Source organism: Nycticebus coucang, chromosome 18 (genome assembly GCF_027406575.1).
Source record: "Nycticebus coucang isolate mNycCou1 chromosome 18, mNycCou1.pri, whole genome shotgun sequence".
Taxonomy (NCBI): Eukaryota; Metazoa; Chordata; class Mammalia; order Primates; family Lorisidae; genus Nycticebus; species Nycticebus coucang.
The window spans coordinates 76244556-76261617 of NC_069797.1; the positions used below are offsets into that span (position 1 = coordinate 76244556).

Consider the following 17062-nt stretch of genomic DNA (forward strand, 5'->3'; position numbering starts at 1 on the left):
AATTCTTGGGCAGCACCTGTGGCTCAAAGAGTAGGGTGCCAGACCCATATGCCAGAAGTGGCAGGTTCAAACCCAGCCATGGCCAAAAACTGCAAAAAAAAAAAAAGAAAAGAAAAGAAAAAATTCTTTGATTAAAAAATGAAATTCTCAGGCGGCACCTGTGGCTCAAGGAGTAGGGCGCTGGTCCCATATGCCAGAGGTGGCGGGTTCAAACCCAGCCCCAGCCCAAAAAAACCACACACACACACAAAAAAAATGAAATTCTCACAGTGTGGCCATTCCTTTTCTTTGTTTCCATTACAGGTTGAGTTATAAGTTTATTTTATAACTTAGAAAAAATAATGATTGACTCTTCATTTCAGTGATAGATAAGGGTTTTTTTTTCCCCTTAAATGAGTCAAGCAACTTTCTAATGATCTTGCTAATTCTGCAAGGTAGGTTATAACTTACTAAATGTTAGTCATATCAGAGAATAGTTTTCCTTGAAAAAAAAACTATGGATTTTTTCCCAGTGTAAATTTCAGCTGGAAATGCTGTGAATGATAACAGGTACTTCTCAAGGCCACAAAGAAGAAAGTCCTGCCACCAAGGCACTTACAGCCCAGAGGACAGAGGCGACTCATAATTTCAGTTAAAACCCCGACATGCGGTTTCCCTGACTGTAACAGAAATATGGTGCGGGCAGGGGCCTCACTCAGACTACAGCAAGAGCCCGTCTGACATGGTCTTCCTGTAGTTTGTACATGTCTCTGTTGAACTTGTGATAATTGGCTTCACTTTTGTTTATATGAATATCCTCGAAAATGTATGTTAGTCTTGCCTTGTTTACTACTGTAATCCTAGAGCACTTCAAAGCCATTGTTCAGAAAATACTAGTTAAATGAATCAATCCATCTCTCCCTCCATCCCTCTTTTTTTTTACCTGGTGCCTATCATGATATATAGCACATTAGTTGTATATGGTTCTTCAGTGATTGAATTAATGAATATACAAGATGTTCTTAAGATTTAGGCTCAGGAAAAGAACAGATGAAAATAGCTTAGAAGAAAATGGAAGAGTCAAGAAATAGGTTTCAATGAGGACAAAGAGCAGGTGCAGTAGAAGTAAGAATAAGGATAGGAAGTGTTGGCCAAGATGCAGGTTTGTGACACACACACACACACACACACACACACACACAAAATGAGGGGTGGGGGGGATTGCAAGTTTTGGCATTTGAAACTGCTCCAGCAAAATAGCCAGCTCCTGACCTAATCTCCCTAAAGCAAAGCCTACTTGGAGCAAATTTAGCCCCAGGCACACACGTTTCCTAATTGGTGTTTCAGTGCTGCTTATAAGCCTGAACAAACAACCAAGTGTTAGTAGACAGCCTTTGCTTGCAGACCAGAGTCTAAGGGAAGAAGTGCTTAGACAACAAGCAAAGATGTGCAGAAAACTTAGAAGACCTTCAGAAAAACCCTGATGAGTGTCCTTAGCTAGACTAGAGATGAAACAAAGCATGGTGTTGTGGGAAAGGTATATTCAAGAGAGTAAACAAGTTATTAAAAATTTTAAATATCACAGAATAAGAAACTCAGAAGGATTAGAAGACCAAGTTGAATCAAACACCCCAAAATAGAAACAATAAATAACACAGAAAATACAAGAGAAAAGGTAAATTACGGTCATCAATCCAAGAGTTAAATATATTATTTAGAAACAGAAGATATTTTCCAGAAAATAGCTAAAAGAAATGTGTCTATTTTGAAAGCTTTGGCCAAATGCTAAGCACTTATGATGAAGGAGAAAAGACTAATGCGCATCATCATGAAGTTTCAGAAACCTGGGAATAAAGAGACTGTAGGCGTCTATAGAAAAAATATATCACCCAAAAGGACTGAAAATCAAAATGACATCAGACTTCTCTTGAGTGGAACTGGATGCTGGTGGACAGTGGCACAGTGCCTTCAAAACGGATTTTCAGCCTGAGGGTTACGCTCAGCCAATACACCAAACAAAAGGTCACCTGAAACTATTTTCAGATGCATGGGCTCTGAAAATTGACCTCCCATGTACTCTTTCTTGGAAAGATACTTGGATGTCTTCCAGCAAATTAAGGAAGTAATTCAAAGAGGGGAAGTCATGGGATGATTGAGTTAATTCTGATCAACATTAATGGATGAGTGATGATGTTTGCTAAGGAGTTTGCATGTTTTACCTCTTCTGCTTAATCTGTTATTTCCTACTTTTCCACAGTATCAGCATGGGTTGGATATAAACCATATAATAATCCAAATAGAAGTTTAATGTAAAAGAACAATTAAAAGATATGCAACATATGAAAAGATGCTGAACATCACTAAACATTAGGGAAATAAAAATCAAAACCACAGTGAGGTATCTAGAATAAATTCATAAGAGATGGAAGGTAGAATGGTGGTTGCCAGAGGCTGGGCTGGTTGTTGAGGGGTGGGGATGGAGAGTGCCCCCCCCCCGCCCCTGTAGAGACAGTCTCACTTTATCGCCCTCTGTAGAGTACTATGGTGTCACAGCTCACAGCAACCTCCAACTCCTGGGCTTAGGGGATTTTCTTGCCTCAGCCTCCAGACTAGATGGGACTACAGGCGCCCGCCACAACACCCGGCTATTTTTTTGTTGCAGTTTGGCCGGGGCTGGGTTTGAACCCGCCACCCTCAGTATATGGGGCCAGTGCCCTACCTACTGAGCCACAGGCAGCAACGCCCGAGAGTTATTTTTTAATAAGAACAAAATTTCGTTTTGCAAGATGAAAAGTGTGGATACTGATTGCACAACAATGTGAATGTAATACTAACAATACCACAAAGGGCTGTAACTATCAGAGTGCTCCCAGCCCAAGTGGAGCTATACAAAGGCTCTGGAAAGTAGATTTAAGCATGCTATGTATTAAACGTGGGATGAGGGGAGGGGCATAAAAAAACAAAACCAGTTTTTATAAGAAGAATAGTACAAGAGGAAAAGAAAGCCAATTAGGAGCTCTAGAAAAAATGACTATGCAAAAAGTAAAATTTAATCACAATATACTACATAGCTCTCTAGCAAACATTTACGTATTCTTTATAAAGCAAATGCCATTTACTGATTTAACTAAAAGTTGTTATGAAGGTAATGGAAAAGCCAAATCCATATCCATCATTACAGGAATTAAACTATTAAGGCCTTAAATTGATAAGTCAGGAAGTAGCAACCTAAGCCTATTTATATAGAGACATGAGGAAACTTAGCTCCTCATACGTATTGGAGTATATATCATCAAGTGAAAAAAGAATAATGTGGAAGAGAGTAAATACTGTGCTCCCATTATTTGTATCAAAGATAGATGCGTGTATAGTCATATCAAGAGAGAATTTTCCTAAAATTTTCCAAGAAACTATTAACATTTGTTAGCTCTAAGGTGAGGGCCTGTGGACATTGGGAAAGGAGGAGTGTTACTTTTTATTATATTAATAGATCTTTTTGAACTATGTATATATTTTCCGTGAGCATATATCAGTTTATAAATTAAAAATGTGGTTACTTTTTTGTTTTTTTTGGAGACAGTTTCACTTTGTTGCCCTCGGTAGAGTGCCATAGCCTCACAGCTCACAACAACCTCAAACTCCTGGGCTCCAGCAATTCTCTTGCCTCAGCCTCCCAAGTAGCTGGGACTATAGGCGCTTGCTACAACACCCAGCTATTTTTAGAGATGGGGGTCTTGCTCTGGTTCAGCCTGGTCTTGAATTCGTGAGTTCAGGCAGTCCACCTGCCTCAGCCTCCCAGAGCTCTGGGATTATAGTTGTGAGCCACTGCACCCAGCCTGTGTTGCTTTTTTTAATAATGAAAATGGCAGAAATTGTACACTAGGAGTTAGAAGAGATTACCGATAGCTGGGGAAACTGGAAAAAGCTTTGAGAGCAGCCTGAATTAGGCTTTCTCATGTGATAATCACAGGTAAGAGAGCGTAAGATAATCTCATAGCTACATGGTGGGCTGTTTATCTACGGCATTCTGCTTTACTGTTAAAATAAAATCTTGAACGTGTCACTGGGGGAATAGTTGCCTCTGATTAATTGGCAGATTGGTAGAATTAAGCAAAAATGATTTTTTAATACCTTTTAAAATATATCCTATACTTGCCTACTCTATGAAGTTGAATATTGGAAAATAACTTGACTCTCATGCTATAGATTAAGAAAGTATGGCAATAGCCGTGGGCCACCCTCACGTGCCTGGTTTTTTGTTCCCTTTCTCCCACTTGGTACCTCTGCAGCTTGATGACCAGAGCACAACTTATCACTCACAGTGATTGATGACCCTTATAAGAATGTCATAAATGCAGATTTCTTAGTATCTCTGAATCTTTTTTTTTTTTGCAGTTTTTTGGCCGGGGCTGCGTTTAAACCCGCCACCTCCGGCATATGGGGCAAGCGCCCTACTCCTTTGAGCCACAGGCGCCGCCCATATCTCTATACCTTTTAACAAGAGAACATTTCTGGAAATTATCATCTAAGATAATAATCATATCATTTTTCAGTGATTACTATAAACGTGTATACCTCCTTTAAATGCAGTGTTCTCAACCTTGATTAAACACTGAAGTCATCTAGAATCTATAAAAACTGATGCCTGAATGCCATTCCCAGAGGTTTTGTTGACATGGATTGCAGTTTTCGCACTGGAAGTTTTGAAGCTTCCTAGGTTATTCCAATGGGCAAAGACTGAGAACCACTGTTTTAAAGGAAGAATATTCACAAAGACATGTCAATTTATTTTAATGTGCTAGTATTTAGATATGTATGAATTAACTCTAGGTTGAAATTCCTTGTACATGTAGTTGTATATAAAACACATTTACAAATGAAAAGCAAACTTCAAAATTAATAAATTCAAAATAACATTAATGGATAGATAGGTGTTTTGCTGAGGCTTTGGTAAATCTTTTTCCTTTTACTTAGTCTGTTAAAGCATCCTTCCCACTTTTATTAGTCTGGGTCCAGTCGGGAGACAGAAACCACACAGTGTTATAAACAGAAAGTTTAATAGAAGGAATAATTAAACTGATAAAATGGTGACTATAGAGAGCTATGCTGTCCCTATGGCTGAATGAAGGAGAATACCCCAGGAAGGGCCAGGCTGGAAGGAGGCCCCAGTCCCCTAGGCTGGGGTTCAGACTCAACATAAAAGGTATAATCACAGCCCACTGAATGGCAGAGCAGTTGGCAGGTTTGCCAGACGAGAGGTTGCCCGTGGTGCTGGGTAGCAGGAAGTCCTCCAGGGTACAGGCAGGGCCAAGCAAGCCATAGTCAGCAGCCAATAGCCAGTTGCACAGGCAGACAGAGGAATTGTGGACCTTGGTTGTAATCCTCCAAGGAATATGGATGACCAGGCATGTGGGTGCACAGAAGAAGTGGGGGTATCACTGCAGCAGGCCTGGTCAGGAGGTCCATGGTTTGGGGTTAGCCTGAGTGACAAATCTGGAGTTAATGGCAAGTGGCAGGAGTCTTGGAGCTCACAGTGTGTTGAGATGGTCATGAGAAGATGACACTAGACCATACCAGAGCTGCAAGATTGCTGAGGAGCACACATGTGTACCCTACCCTGCAGCGGCCAGAGCAGCACGGGGCCCCTTCCTCCTGCAGTCCCCAGGGTGCCCTCTGCTGAGAAAGCTCCACATTGTACTCACTGAAAGCGGAAATGCTCAAAGGACCTCTGTCCATTATCAAGAGCATATATTAAAGGGTGACAGTCCAATAACTAATAGGGTTGATGACTTACATATGTGTGCCACCCCATGCCAGCCGTTCTCTGTAGCTGTCCAGCCCAAGCTCAGAGGCCGCTGTGATCTCCTCTGAAGGGAGCTGCTCTGTACTGCGTAGCAGTGTAACCTTGTAGCAGCTCGCTATGCTGTGTGGGAATCTGCTTACAGAGATTATCAAACAAACACGCAATTAGAGTGTTCCTAGGAATCGCCTGCAAAGATTCTGACTTAGTTGGGCTAGGGTGAAATCTAAGAATTTACATTTTTAACAGGTACCCACAGATAGGTTGGTATTCCACAGAGATGGGCAGAATGGAAGAGAGAGCCCAGCCACTGAAGAAGGCAGGGCAGCTTGGGGTTCTACTGCAGTGAGCCAGAAGGGTGGGCTGATGGCCATTTCTAACACCTTTTCAGAGCAGCCTCCTTTATCCCATGTGCAAAACTCTGCCCGACTTCAAACTTTCTACAGATAAGGTGTTTTCAGTTTTTTATTTTATTTATTTATTTATTTTGAGACAGAGTGTCATTCAGTCACCCTGGAGTTGAGTGCTGTGGTGTCATACAGCTCACAGCAACCTCAAACAAACTCTTGGGCTTAAGCAATTCTCTTGCCTCAGCCTCCTGCGTAGCTGGGACTACAGGCAGTTTTTTATTTTAAATGGATGTTATACTAATGCGGGTTTTCTTAATAGGGAGAAAGAACAAGAAACACAAGAAGAGGAACGTTTGATGGAAGAAAAGAAAAAGAAAAAGCAGGAAGAAAAGAAAAAGAAGGAAGGTGCTCAGAAAAAGGTTTGGGTGAAATCACTCTTGTTGTCTTTATCGTGTGTCCCATTTGCGTTATCACAGCCATTACACATCAGGGTTTCATCAGGTCACTTTTGAAACCAATATGCTAAATTTATAATTAGTAAATAATAGGTATTGTGCTGGTGAAATAAATACAGAGTGACAATGGCAAAATGTCTTCCTTAAGGAATTAGAAATACTAGAACTGTGTTTTTAACAAGCAGTGTTTCAGTTACTGGGAATAAAGAATATCCACGCCATTCTTTAAAATGGACTGTCCAGAACAGCCAAGGCTGAGCAGTGGGAGCAAAAGCTGTCCAAACGATCTTATTAGAAACAATTTTAGCAGCTTTCACAAATGTTCTCTTATAAATCCTATTATTAAACATTAAAAATAATAAGTCCTACTGTAGACCTTACCGTCGTGCTTGAATGCTACGGCATTTACTTTTGTTCTTCCCCAGTGTGATGTATCTTGTAGGTTATGTACACCTTTTAGACTGTATTAAAATATAGAGCTCAAATGAGCTTACAGATATAATTTTTTTAAATTGATATTGGCACGTAATTAATACCGTGTAGACCATTATACATTTTCCCCTAATAATAAATCATGTTACATTAAATGGGCAAAAACTTGTTTTTAAAATTTCCAGTATTAAAAGTCTGCTTATTAAACTTTCATAATGTATACATTCCACACATTATTTTTCCTAAAGAGTTTCTGATTTTTTTTTTCAGGCTGCTGATCAAAAAACCAAAGGTAAGTTTATTTATATTTGTGGGGGTAGGGGGTACATTTTATGGCAGTACCAAACTTTTTATAAGGGTGACTTTTTTAAATTGATGCTTAAAAACAAAGAATCTAAGCCTGCCTTGAGTCTTTTTATTTATTTTTGTAAAATTCCTCATTTATCACTGGTTTTACATCTACATCTCATTGGCACCTGGTTAATCTAAAAATGCCTGAAGAGTATTAACATTAGCTTTCTAAGTAATACTTTTTAATTTTCTTGTGTTTTCTACCAAAGATTGAACTGATAAAAGTTGATGCAGTTTGAATAACCAAAGGACCCTAAATTTTTTAACCTCCTAGTTTCTCATTGCCAACTGTCTTTTATATTATATGTATTGGGCGGCGCCTGTGGCTCAGTGGGTAAGGCGCCGGCCCCATATACTGAGGGTGGCGGGTCCAAACCCACCCCCAGCCAAACTGCAACAAAAAATAGCTGGGCATTCTGGCAGGCGCCTGTGGTCCCAGCTACTCAGAAGGCTGAGGCAAGAGAATCGCCTAAGCCCAGAAGTTGGAGGTTGCTATGAGCTGTGATGCTACGGCACTCTACCAAGGGCAATAAAGTAAGACTCTTTCTCTAAAAAAAAAAAAAAAGGTAGATTCTTTCTGTATTCCCTTTTTGCTTATTGATATGTAAAAGGTTTCCCTTTTTATCCTCCAAGTCCAGAATTTCTTTGTTATTACCTTAATGGGTATTTACTGAAGCATGTGCAGCCCTCCTTATAACTCAGGCATCTCCACAATGTGCTGCAGATTCAGAAAGAGCTCAGTGGAGAACACCAGGTCTTTTCATTTTATATGCTTTGTAGTGGCTAAGAGCATACACTTAGGAGTCACATACATGCCAACTCTGTTTAATTTGGGGTCAGTTACTTCACTTCTTTAAGCCTAGGTATCTCATATTTCAAATTCAAAAGGTAGTGAGTGGTTCCTACTTCATAAATTGTTGCAATTAAAATAAAATAGGCCCAGCATGGTGGCTCAGGTCTGCAATCCTAGCACTCTGGGAAGCCAAGGTGGGAGGATTGCTTGAGCTCCGGAGTTTGAGGCCAACCTCAGCAAGAACAAGACCCTGTCTGTACTAAAATTAGAAAAATTAGCCAGACGTTGTGGTGGCCACCTGTAATCCCAGGCCCAGGAGTTGAGGTTGCTGTGAGCTAGGCTGATGTCATGGCACCTACCCAGGATGACAGAGCGATGGATGGATGGACGGATGGACAAAATAAACTGGGGGAAAAAAAGACTAACTGATCGTGCAGGAAAATAACTTAGTCTCTGGCATATAGTTGGTGCTCGTAAATGTTTGCTGTAACTATTTGTTACGTTTTGAAGTTTTTATTTTCCATTGACCATCATATTGCATGTGCAGATACATGAACTAATACAAGTCTCCATGAGAGTACTGTCTCAGGAGGTATCACTCCTAATACTCTACTTTGTTTCACAGTATAGTTTTCAAGGTAAAGGTTGTGTATGTTATCTCATTTGAACTTCATAATTGAGCAGGACAGGTATTAGTTTACAGATGAGGTTCCTACATCTTGGTTTGGCACTTGGTGGTAAAGACAAGACTTAAGGGAGCCCAGGACTTTGAACCTAGTTCACTGGGCCTCAGAGCCCGTGGACTAAGGCCATATTAAGAGATGGATTTAATGATAATGTGAATATAAAAGGCAGCATAATAAAAGTACGTTTTTCTCTCTAACACTTTCAGAAGCACCGTGAATTTATATAACACTTTTTCAGAAGGGTTTGAGAAGGTTATGGTGCATAGTTGTACTTGAATTTATCATCTTGAATTAGAATCAATGGTTTCTTATCATTGTCATTTAAAAATACAGAATTAGCGTTCTGAATCATCTTTTTATCATTTTGAGAAGTTTTTACAGTCTGATTCAATACCAGCAATATTCTGTTGTCATTGTAATTGTTTTCTCCTCAAATAGTACTAAATTGCTTATTATTATCTAGTGACTATGAATTGCATTGCTATGCTGCTTCACAAAGAGTTATTATTTTCCATTACTGTTCTGATGAGTATTTTCATTGCCAACTCCAAATTCTACTGGATTTTTATCTTCCTCTTCTGTCTTCTCTAAAATACTACTCCTTTGGGTACAGTTTATCAGGAACGACTAACCAGTCTTCATATGGGCTGTAGTAATAATTATTGATGTCCTTCTAAATAAGACATGCTTTTTAAATTATAAATAATCTAGCAGTACTGCTGGGTAATTCATTAATAAGTATTAGCAGCATCAAGATTTAAATTTTTCTCACGTTCCTTATTATCACTGATTGAAATCAAAATTAACTGCCTGTGAAACACTAGTTCTGACTTTCTGACTGGACACTTAACTAATACAGACTGGGCCTGCCTGAATACACGAGATACATTATAGTTAACCAGCACTGGAGTTCACACACAAGACAGACTTGCTCGTCTCACATTCCAGCGTTTGGATGTGCTTCTCCTACTCTAGCCTGTGTGTTCATAAGGGCAGGGGCTACGTCTGCCCTACCCCCTCCTGCCCCCTCCTGCCCCAGCTCCTCCCACCAGGCCCAGAGTCAGCAGGCCTGAGATGGGAACTGTCACTTGGTGACTGCTTTCCTGCCAAACCCTGTGCTACATTTATTATTTCTAATTGTTAATGGTGTTATCTCCAGAGTAAAGAGTAAACTATACTGTATAAACTATACTACGTAAACTTCAGTAAACTGAAGCCATGAAAGTTTGCTGAATACCCCAATACTGCACTGCTAGTGAATGGCAGGGCTGCTGTGCCCAGAATCTTCCTGTGCTAGTAGCTTCAAAAGGCCTACAACAGACATTTATTGAGCATTTCCTGCATCTCGGTACCTACCATGCTTCAAAATAATACTGTATCAGGAAGGAAATGCTCAGAAAGGGACAGTAACTTAGCCCAGGTCACAGAGCAAGTTAATGGGCAGCAGAGCCTGAGACAGTTGTGAGTCTGACTCTGGAACCAGGTCAGGCTACCTGGCCCCACTCCAGAGTCATGAGGAGCTGGGGAAACCTACTCTTGGCATGAGGCAGTGCCTAAAAGGCTCTGGGTCCTAAATTGTTCAAATGCAGGAAAAGTTTGGCAAATATAGAGAGGCCAACAGGGGTCCTCAAACTACGGCCCGTGGGCCACATGAGGTGGTGTGGTTGTATTTGTTCCTGTTTTGTTTTTTTACTTGAAAATAAGATATGTGCAATGTGCATAGGAATTTGTTCATAGTTTGTTTTTTTTTTAAACTATAATCCAGCCCTCCAACAGTCTGAGGGACAGTGAACTGGCCCCCTGTTTAAAAAGTTTGAAGACCTGGGTGGTGCCTGTGGTTCAAAGGAGTAGGGCGCCAGCCCCATATGCCAGAGGTAGCGAGTTCAAACCCAGCCTTGGCCAAAAACTGCAAAAAAAAAAAAAAAAAAAAGTTTGAAGACCGCTGAGGCTATAGTTATAAATTAGACTGTATAATATATTGAGTCAATTAACATAATAGAAAGAAGTTGGGTACCCTCAATGAATCCCCAACAATAAAAAAAAAAAAAAGAAGTTGGGGTTATTTTGATTTTGATAATTAACTCAAGCTAAACCAAACTAATTAGCAATTCCCTTGCTTTGCAATATTACTCACCATTCAAATAGTAGTATTAGTATTAGTGCCTCCATTATTCAGCATTATATTTGACTTAATTGTCTCAATAACTGAAATCCCTTTAAATCATGATTTTAACCATTTTTAGAAAACTCTTTAGAATATATTATACATATATACCCCTCTTCCCTCTCTTAAAGAATATTTAGTCTAATCCATTCTCAATATATCAGTCTTCCTTATAGCATTAATTGTGCTTAAAAGATTTTTTTGTATCTGGTTATGACCATTGAACTTGCGCTGTGAGTCTTTATTTAAAAGACTAATGCAGAACTGACGTTTTTGGATAACTTAATCTAACACATAGCATAGTCACCCATCCTGCCTTCACACATTTGGAAACTAAGTCTCTAGAAAGTCTGCTTTGTAAAATTATAAGTAAAACAGGATTTTTTCCCTGACCGACTTTCAAATCCTGACCTGTTAGTTCTTTTTTGCTGTCATCTTCTTTTAAAGATGCAGGCCAAGTGAGTATGAAGCACTATGCGGCCAGCGGGGCCAGCACGCATACCCTGCATCCTGCCCTGAGGCGATGGTGGGAGCCACCATTCCTCTGCAGCTCGCGCACACTCTCATTCAGCCCTCAAAGTTTCTGTTCAAATAATGGATTCACGCTTGCCTTTCACCAGTTTCTTCCTCCTAATTTCCTTTTGATTCTCCTCTGTACCTCCATGTATGCAAATCCTGCAGTGGGGTTGATGTCCTCCAATCCTAAAGAATCTGGGTATGTTTATATGCTTAGGATTCTTTTCCTTCGTTGCCTCTAATCTTGGATTGTAGTCATTTCTTCCTTATTTTTCCTCCTGTGATGAATTGTTCTCATTGAAAATAATTTGAGCATGATCTTTAAAGAATAAAGTTTACTCAACATCCCTCTATCCTGACGTATTTGTTAACATTTTGTAAACCATCCTTGACTATATCTCTTTATGGACTCATATACTTAAATAAATACATATTCATATAGATTTTTCATTGTCTCTTGCTCCCCCAGGCCCCTGAGCACTCCCCCCATTCTGCCTCAACCTCTGAGCAGTTTGTAAACCTGTGTGGGAGCCTGATCATAAACAGCATAATCCTTTGTAAATTCTGCTGCACATTCTCTTAGCATGATGACCGGATAAAGAGATGGCTGGACACAATTACCTATTATACCTTAGTGGGACCCTAGGTACTCTCATATGAGAGGGGGTGGAATCAGATAGAATCCTGTTGCAGAATATTATTAACTTGTGCCTTATGGCTCTCCTGTGGAAAAGCCAGTATTTACGTGTCAGACGCATTAGACTTGCACAGGTTTGCTCCCATAATCAGCAATCTCTTTTCTTTATTTTGGGCACTGCCCCTAATTTAGATGAATGTCTTAGTAGAATTATATGTGAAATGGTGACTTTGTGAGCCTTTTCTTATTTTTTTGTTTTTTTAAATGAATTAAATGGGTTCGTTTAATTCAGTGGTTTTACCTAGATTTTTTTTAAGTTTATAAAATATATGTTTTCATACAAAAAGCTCAAAGTTAATCATATTGGAAAGCAGATACCCAATGTGGCTCACATTGATAACCCAATGTGGCTCACATTCCTGTGATTAATGAGTTATGATTTTGAATCAATACTTTTATAAATTCATACATTTAATTATTATCCTTTGTTTGTTCGGGGCTTTTTTTTTGGAGACAAGAGTCTTAACTCTAGCCTCCAGTTTCTGGGCTCAAAAGATCCTCCTGTCTCAGCCTACCAAGTAGCTCAGACCATAGTCATTTGCCACCATGCCTCTCTAATTTGTAGAATTTATATTGCCTGGGCTGGTCTCAAACACCTGGGCTCAAGTGATTCCTCCACCGTGGCCTCACAAAGTGCTGAATTACAGGTGTGAGTCTCCGCACCCAACCTAATGAGTATCCTAATCTTGGTTGTAAGGAGTAGAATTTAAGTTTTACAGTCAGATGTTCAGCTTTGCTGTGTGTTCAGGTCATAATTGTTAATTTTAAGAAAAATGTGCTTTTGTTAATGTAAGTCAATTAACATTTCTTTCATGTTGAGTGAAAAAAGGTTTTGGAGTCATAAATTTTGTGTCGTGTGCCATCCTACTGTGTGGTGCCCCAAAAGTAGATGCACAGGGAAGATAGGAAATTGTAGCTGAATGTATGTTTACTTACAAAATATTCGATACAGAATTTTACAAAATATTTCTCTGTGAGTTTATAGGTAAATAAAAATGTTTGTTAATTTTGCTATGGATGGCAACCTTTGGGGCACCCTATGTTAAGGCTCATTCTAACCATCCTTTTGTTTTCCTGAGTTATCTAATGTAGTGTATAGTTAGCCAGAATCCTGGGGTTTATGTGTATTCACATTATCCAACCAAATTTTATTTTGAGTATATAAGTAACCCCTAATGGCAGCAAGTTAAAATCTATTCAGCATGCTCAATGCTATATATTTTATAAAATACAGCATTCTATTCATTTGTTTACAAAATTAATGAGGTCTCAGAACTTGAAGGATCCTCAGAGATTCTCCGGTTTCTATGTCACATAAGGAAATGGGATCCAAATAGGTTAAGTGAATTATTGTTAGAGACAGAACTAGAACTCTCATCTTCTGGTTGTCAGTTATATATTTTTTTTCTACAACAGCATAATAGGACTGGAGACATAGGTATGGTGTGTCTATAATCATTATACCCGTTCATTTTAGGAAGGAACTTAGGCACTTAGGGTCTTTTCAAATAAGGTTGTAAAAAATGTCTAAGAGATTTATTGTTAATACATGAAGAATGGGGTGGCATCTTCTACATTTTAAATATTAGTTACATCTTTTTTTAGCCATTTTTTTCTATATTTAAAGTAATTAATTTTACTGTTAAATCCCAAGTGGAATATATTAAAAATATATTGATTTTTTTCCATGAGAATAAAAGAGTGTATTAAAATGAGGTGTTTTAAATATGTAGGCAATTTAAAAGAATAAAAATTGGGCGCTGTGGCTCATACCTGTAATCTTTGCATCTTGGGGAGCCAAGGTGGGAGGATCATTTGAGACCAGGAATTCAGACCGGCCTGTGCAACATAGTAAGACTTCCATCTCTCCACAAAAAGTATAAGAAAAATTAGCTAGTGGGGGCGATGCCTGTGGCTCAAAGAAGTAGGGCGCTGGCCCCATATGCCAGAGGTAGCGGGTTCAAACCCAACCCTGGCCAAAAACTGCAAAAAAAAAAAAAAAGAAGAAAAAGAAAAATTAGCTGGACATGGTGGTGCTTGCCTGTCCTCCCAGCTACTCAGAAGACTGAGGCAGGATCACTTGAGCCTGGAAGTTGAGGCCATAGTGAACTATGATCGCACCACTGTGTAGGCAGCAGAGTAAGACTTTGTCTCAGAACAAAACCAAAAAAAGATAAACGTTTATTGCCCAAAAACCTTGAAGCAAGTATGTGAATGTATAAGTTTCTTGATCAAATTTTAAAAGAAAGGAGGCAAACCCAGTGATAATAGCGAAGCAGCACACTGCTTTTTTATACGTCCTTTTTTTTTTTAATTGTTAGGGATTCTATTGAGGGTACAAGAAACCAGGTTGCACTGATTGTTGCATTTGTTAGGTAAAGTCCTTCTTACAATCATGTCTTGCCCCCAAAAGATGTGGCACACACCAAGACTCCACGCCCCTCCCTCCTTCCCTCTCTCTGCTCTTCCTTTTCCTCACCCCTCCCTCCTTCTCTCTCTGCTGTCCCCTTCCCTCACCACCACCATGTCCTTAATTTTCATTAATTGTCTTCATATCAAAATTGAGTACATAGGATTCGTGCTTCTCCATTCTTGTGATGCTTTACTAAGAATAATATGTTCCACTTCCGTCCAGATTAATACAAAGGCTGTAAAGTCTCCATTATTTTTAATAGCTGAATAGTATTCCATGGTGTACATATACCACAGCTTGTTAATCCATTCCTGGGTTGGTGGGCATTTAGGCTGTTTCCACATTTTGGCGATTGTAAATTGAGCTGCAGTAAACAGTCTAGTCTAAGTGTTCTTATGATAAAAGGTTTTTTTTCCTTCTGGGTAGATGCCCAGTAATGGGATTGCAGGATCAAATGGGAGGTCTAGCTTGACTTCTTTGAGGTTTCTCCATACTTCCTTCCAAAAAGGTTGTATTAGTTTGCAGTCCCATCAGGAGTGTAAAAGTGTTCCCTTCTGTCCACATCCACACCAGCATCTGCAGTTTTGAGATTTTGTGATGTGGGCCATTCTCACTGAGGTTAGATGGTATCTCAGGGTTGTTTTGATTTGCATTTCTCTAATAATTAGGGATGATGAGCATTTTTTCATGTTTGTTAGCCATTCGTCTGTCTTCTTTAGAGAAGGTTCTATTCATCTCTCTTGCCCATTGTTATATGGGATTGTTGGCTTTTTTCATGTGGATTAATTTGAGTTCTCTATAGATCCTAGATATCAAGCTTTTGTCTGATTCAAAATATGCAAATATCCTTTCCCATTGTGTGGGTTGTCTATTTGGTTTGGTTGTTGTGTCCTTAGCTGTACAGAAGCTTTTCAGTTTAATTAAGTCCCATTTGTTTATTTTTGTTGTTGTTGCAGTTGCCATGGCAGTCTTCTTCATGAAGTCTTTCCCCAAGCTGATGTCTTCCAGTGTTTTTCCTATGCTTCCTTTGAGGATTTTTGTTGTTTCATACCTTAAATTTAAGTCCTTTATCCATCTTGAATCAATTTTTGTGAGCGGAGAAAGGTGTGGGTTCAGTTTCAGTCTGGAAACTGAACATGTGGATATCCAGTTCTAGCAACATTTATTGAATAAGGAAGTCTTTCCCCAACGTATGTTCTTGTTTGGTTTATCGAACATTAGGTGGTTGTAAGATGTTAGTTTCATTTCCTGGTTTTCTATTAGATTCCAAATGTCTATGTCTCTATTTTTGTGCCAGTACCATGCTGTCTTGACCACTATGGCTTTGTAGTATAGCCTAAATCTGGTATGCTGATGCCCTCAGCTTTGTTTTTATTACTAAGAACTGCCATAGCTATTCGGGGTTTTTCTGGTTCCAAACAAAACGCAGAATCATTTTTTCCAAGTCTTGAAAGTACAACGTTGGTATTTTAATAGGGATAGCATTGAATCTGTAGATTGCTTTGGGAAGTATAGACATTTTAACAATGTTGATTCTTCCCATCCATGAGCATGGTATGTTCTTCCATTTGTTAAAGTCCTCTGCTATTTCCTTTCTTAGGGTTTCATAATTTTCTTTATAGAGGTCCTTTACCTCTTTTGTTAGGTATTTCGTTTTCTTTGAGGCTATGGTGAAGGGAGTTGTGTCCTTAATTAGCCTCTCAGCTTGACTGTTACTGCTGTATACAAGGCTACTGACTTGTGGACTTTGATTTTATATCCTGAGACACTACTGTGTTTTTTGATGACTTCCAGGAGTCTTGTGGTTGAGTCTTTGGGGTTCTCTAAGTATAAGATCATGTCGTCAGCAAAGAGGGAGAATTTGACCTCCTCTGCTCCCATTTGGATTCCCTTTATTTCCTTGTCTTGCCTAATTGTATTGGCTAGAACTTCCAGCACTATGTTGAATAGTAAAGGTGACAGAGGACAACCTTGTCTGGTTCCAGTTCTAAGAGGAAGAGCTTTCAGTTTTACTCCATTCAGTAAAATATTAGCTGTGGGTTTGCCATAGATAGCTTCAATCAGTTTAAGAAATGTGCCATCTATGTCTATACTCTTCAGTGTGCTAATTAGAAAAGGATACTGGGGGCGGTGCCTGTGGCTCAGTCGGTAAGGCGCCAGCCCCATATCCCGAGGGTGGCGGGTTCAAACCCGGCCCCGGCCAAACTGCAAACAAAAAATAGCTGGACGTTGTGGCAGGCGCCTGTAGTCCCAGCTACTCGGGAGGCTGAGGCAAGAGAATCGCTTAAGCCCAGGAGTTGGAGGTTGCTGTGAGCTGGGTGAGGCCACGGTACTCTACCGAGAGCCATAAAGTGAGACTCTGTCTCTACAAAAAAAAAAAAAAGAAAAGGATACTGGATTTTATCAAATGCTTTTTCTGCATCTAT

At 39.5% G+C, this 17062-nt stretch overlaps 1 protein-coding gene across 11 annotated transcripts in view; it reads left to right on the plus strand.

The window, feature by feature from the left end:
• Nucleotides 1-17062, plus strand: part of TNRC6C (trinucleotide repeat containing adaptor 6C) — a 154216-nt gene that overhangs the window by 36413 nt on the left and 100741 nt on the right. For all 11 annotated transcript variants that reach the window (XM_053570534.1, XM_053570524.1, XM_053570528.1 and 8 more), the window contains exons 2-3: nucleotides 6449-6548; nucleotides 7287-7308. In XM_053570534.1, coding sequence (XP_053426509.1) covers nucleotides 6486-6548; nucleotides 7287-7308 — 85 coding nt within the window. In that variant the 5' untranslated portion in view covers nucleotides 6449-6485. The remainder of the gene's footprint in view (nucleotides 1-6448; nucleotides 6549-7286; nucleotides 7309-17062) is intronic.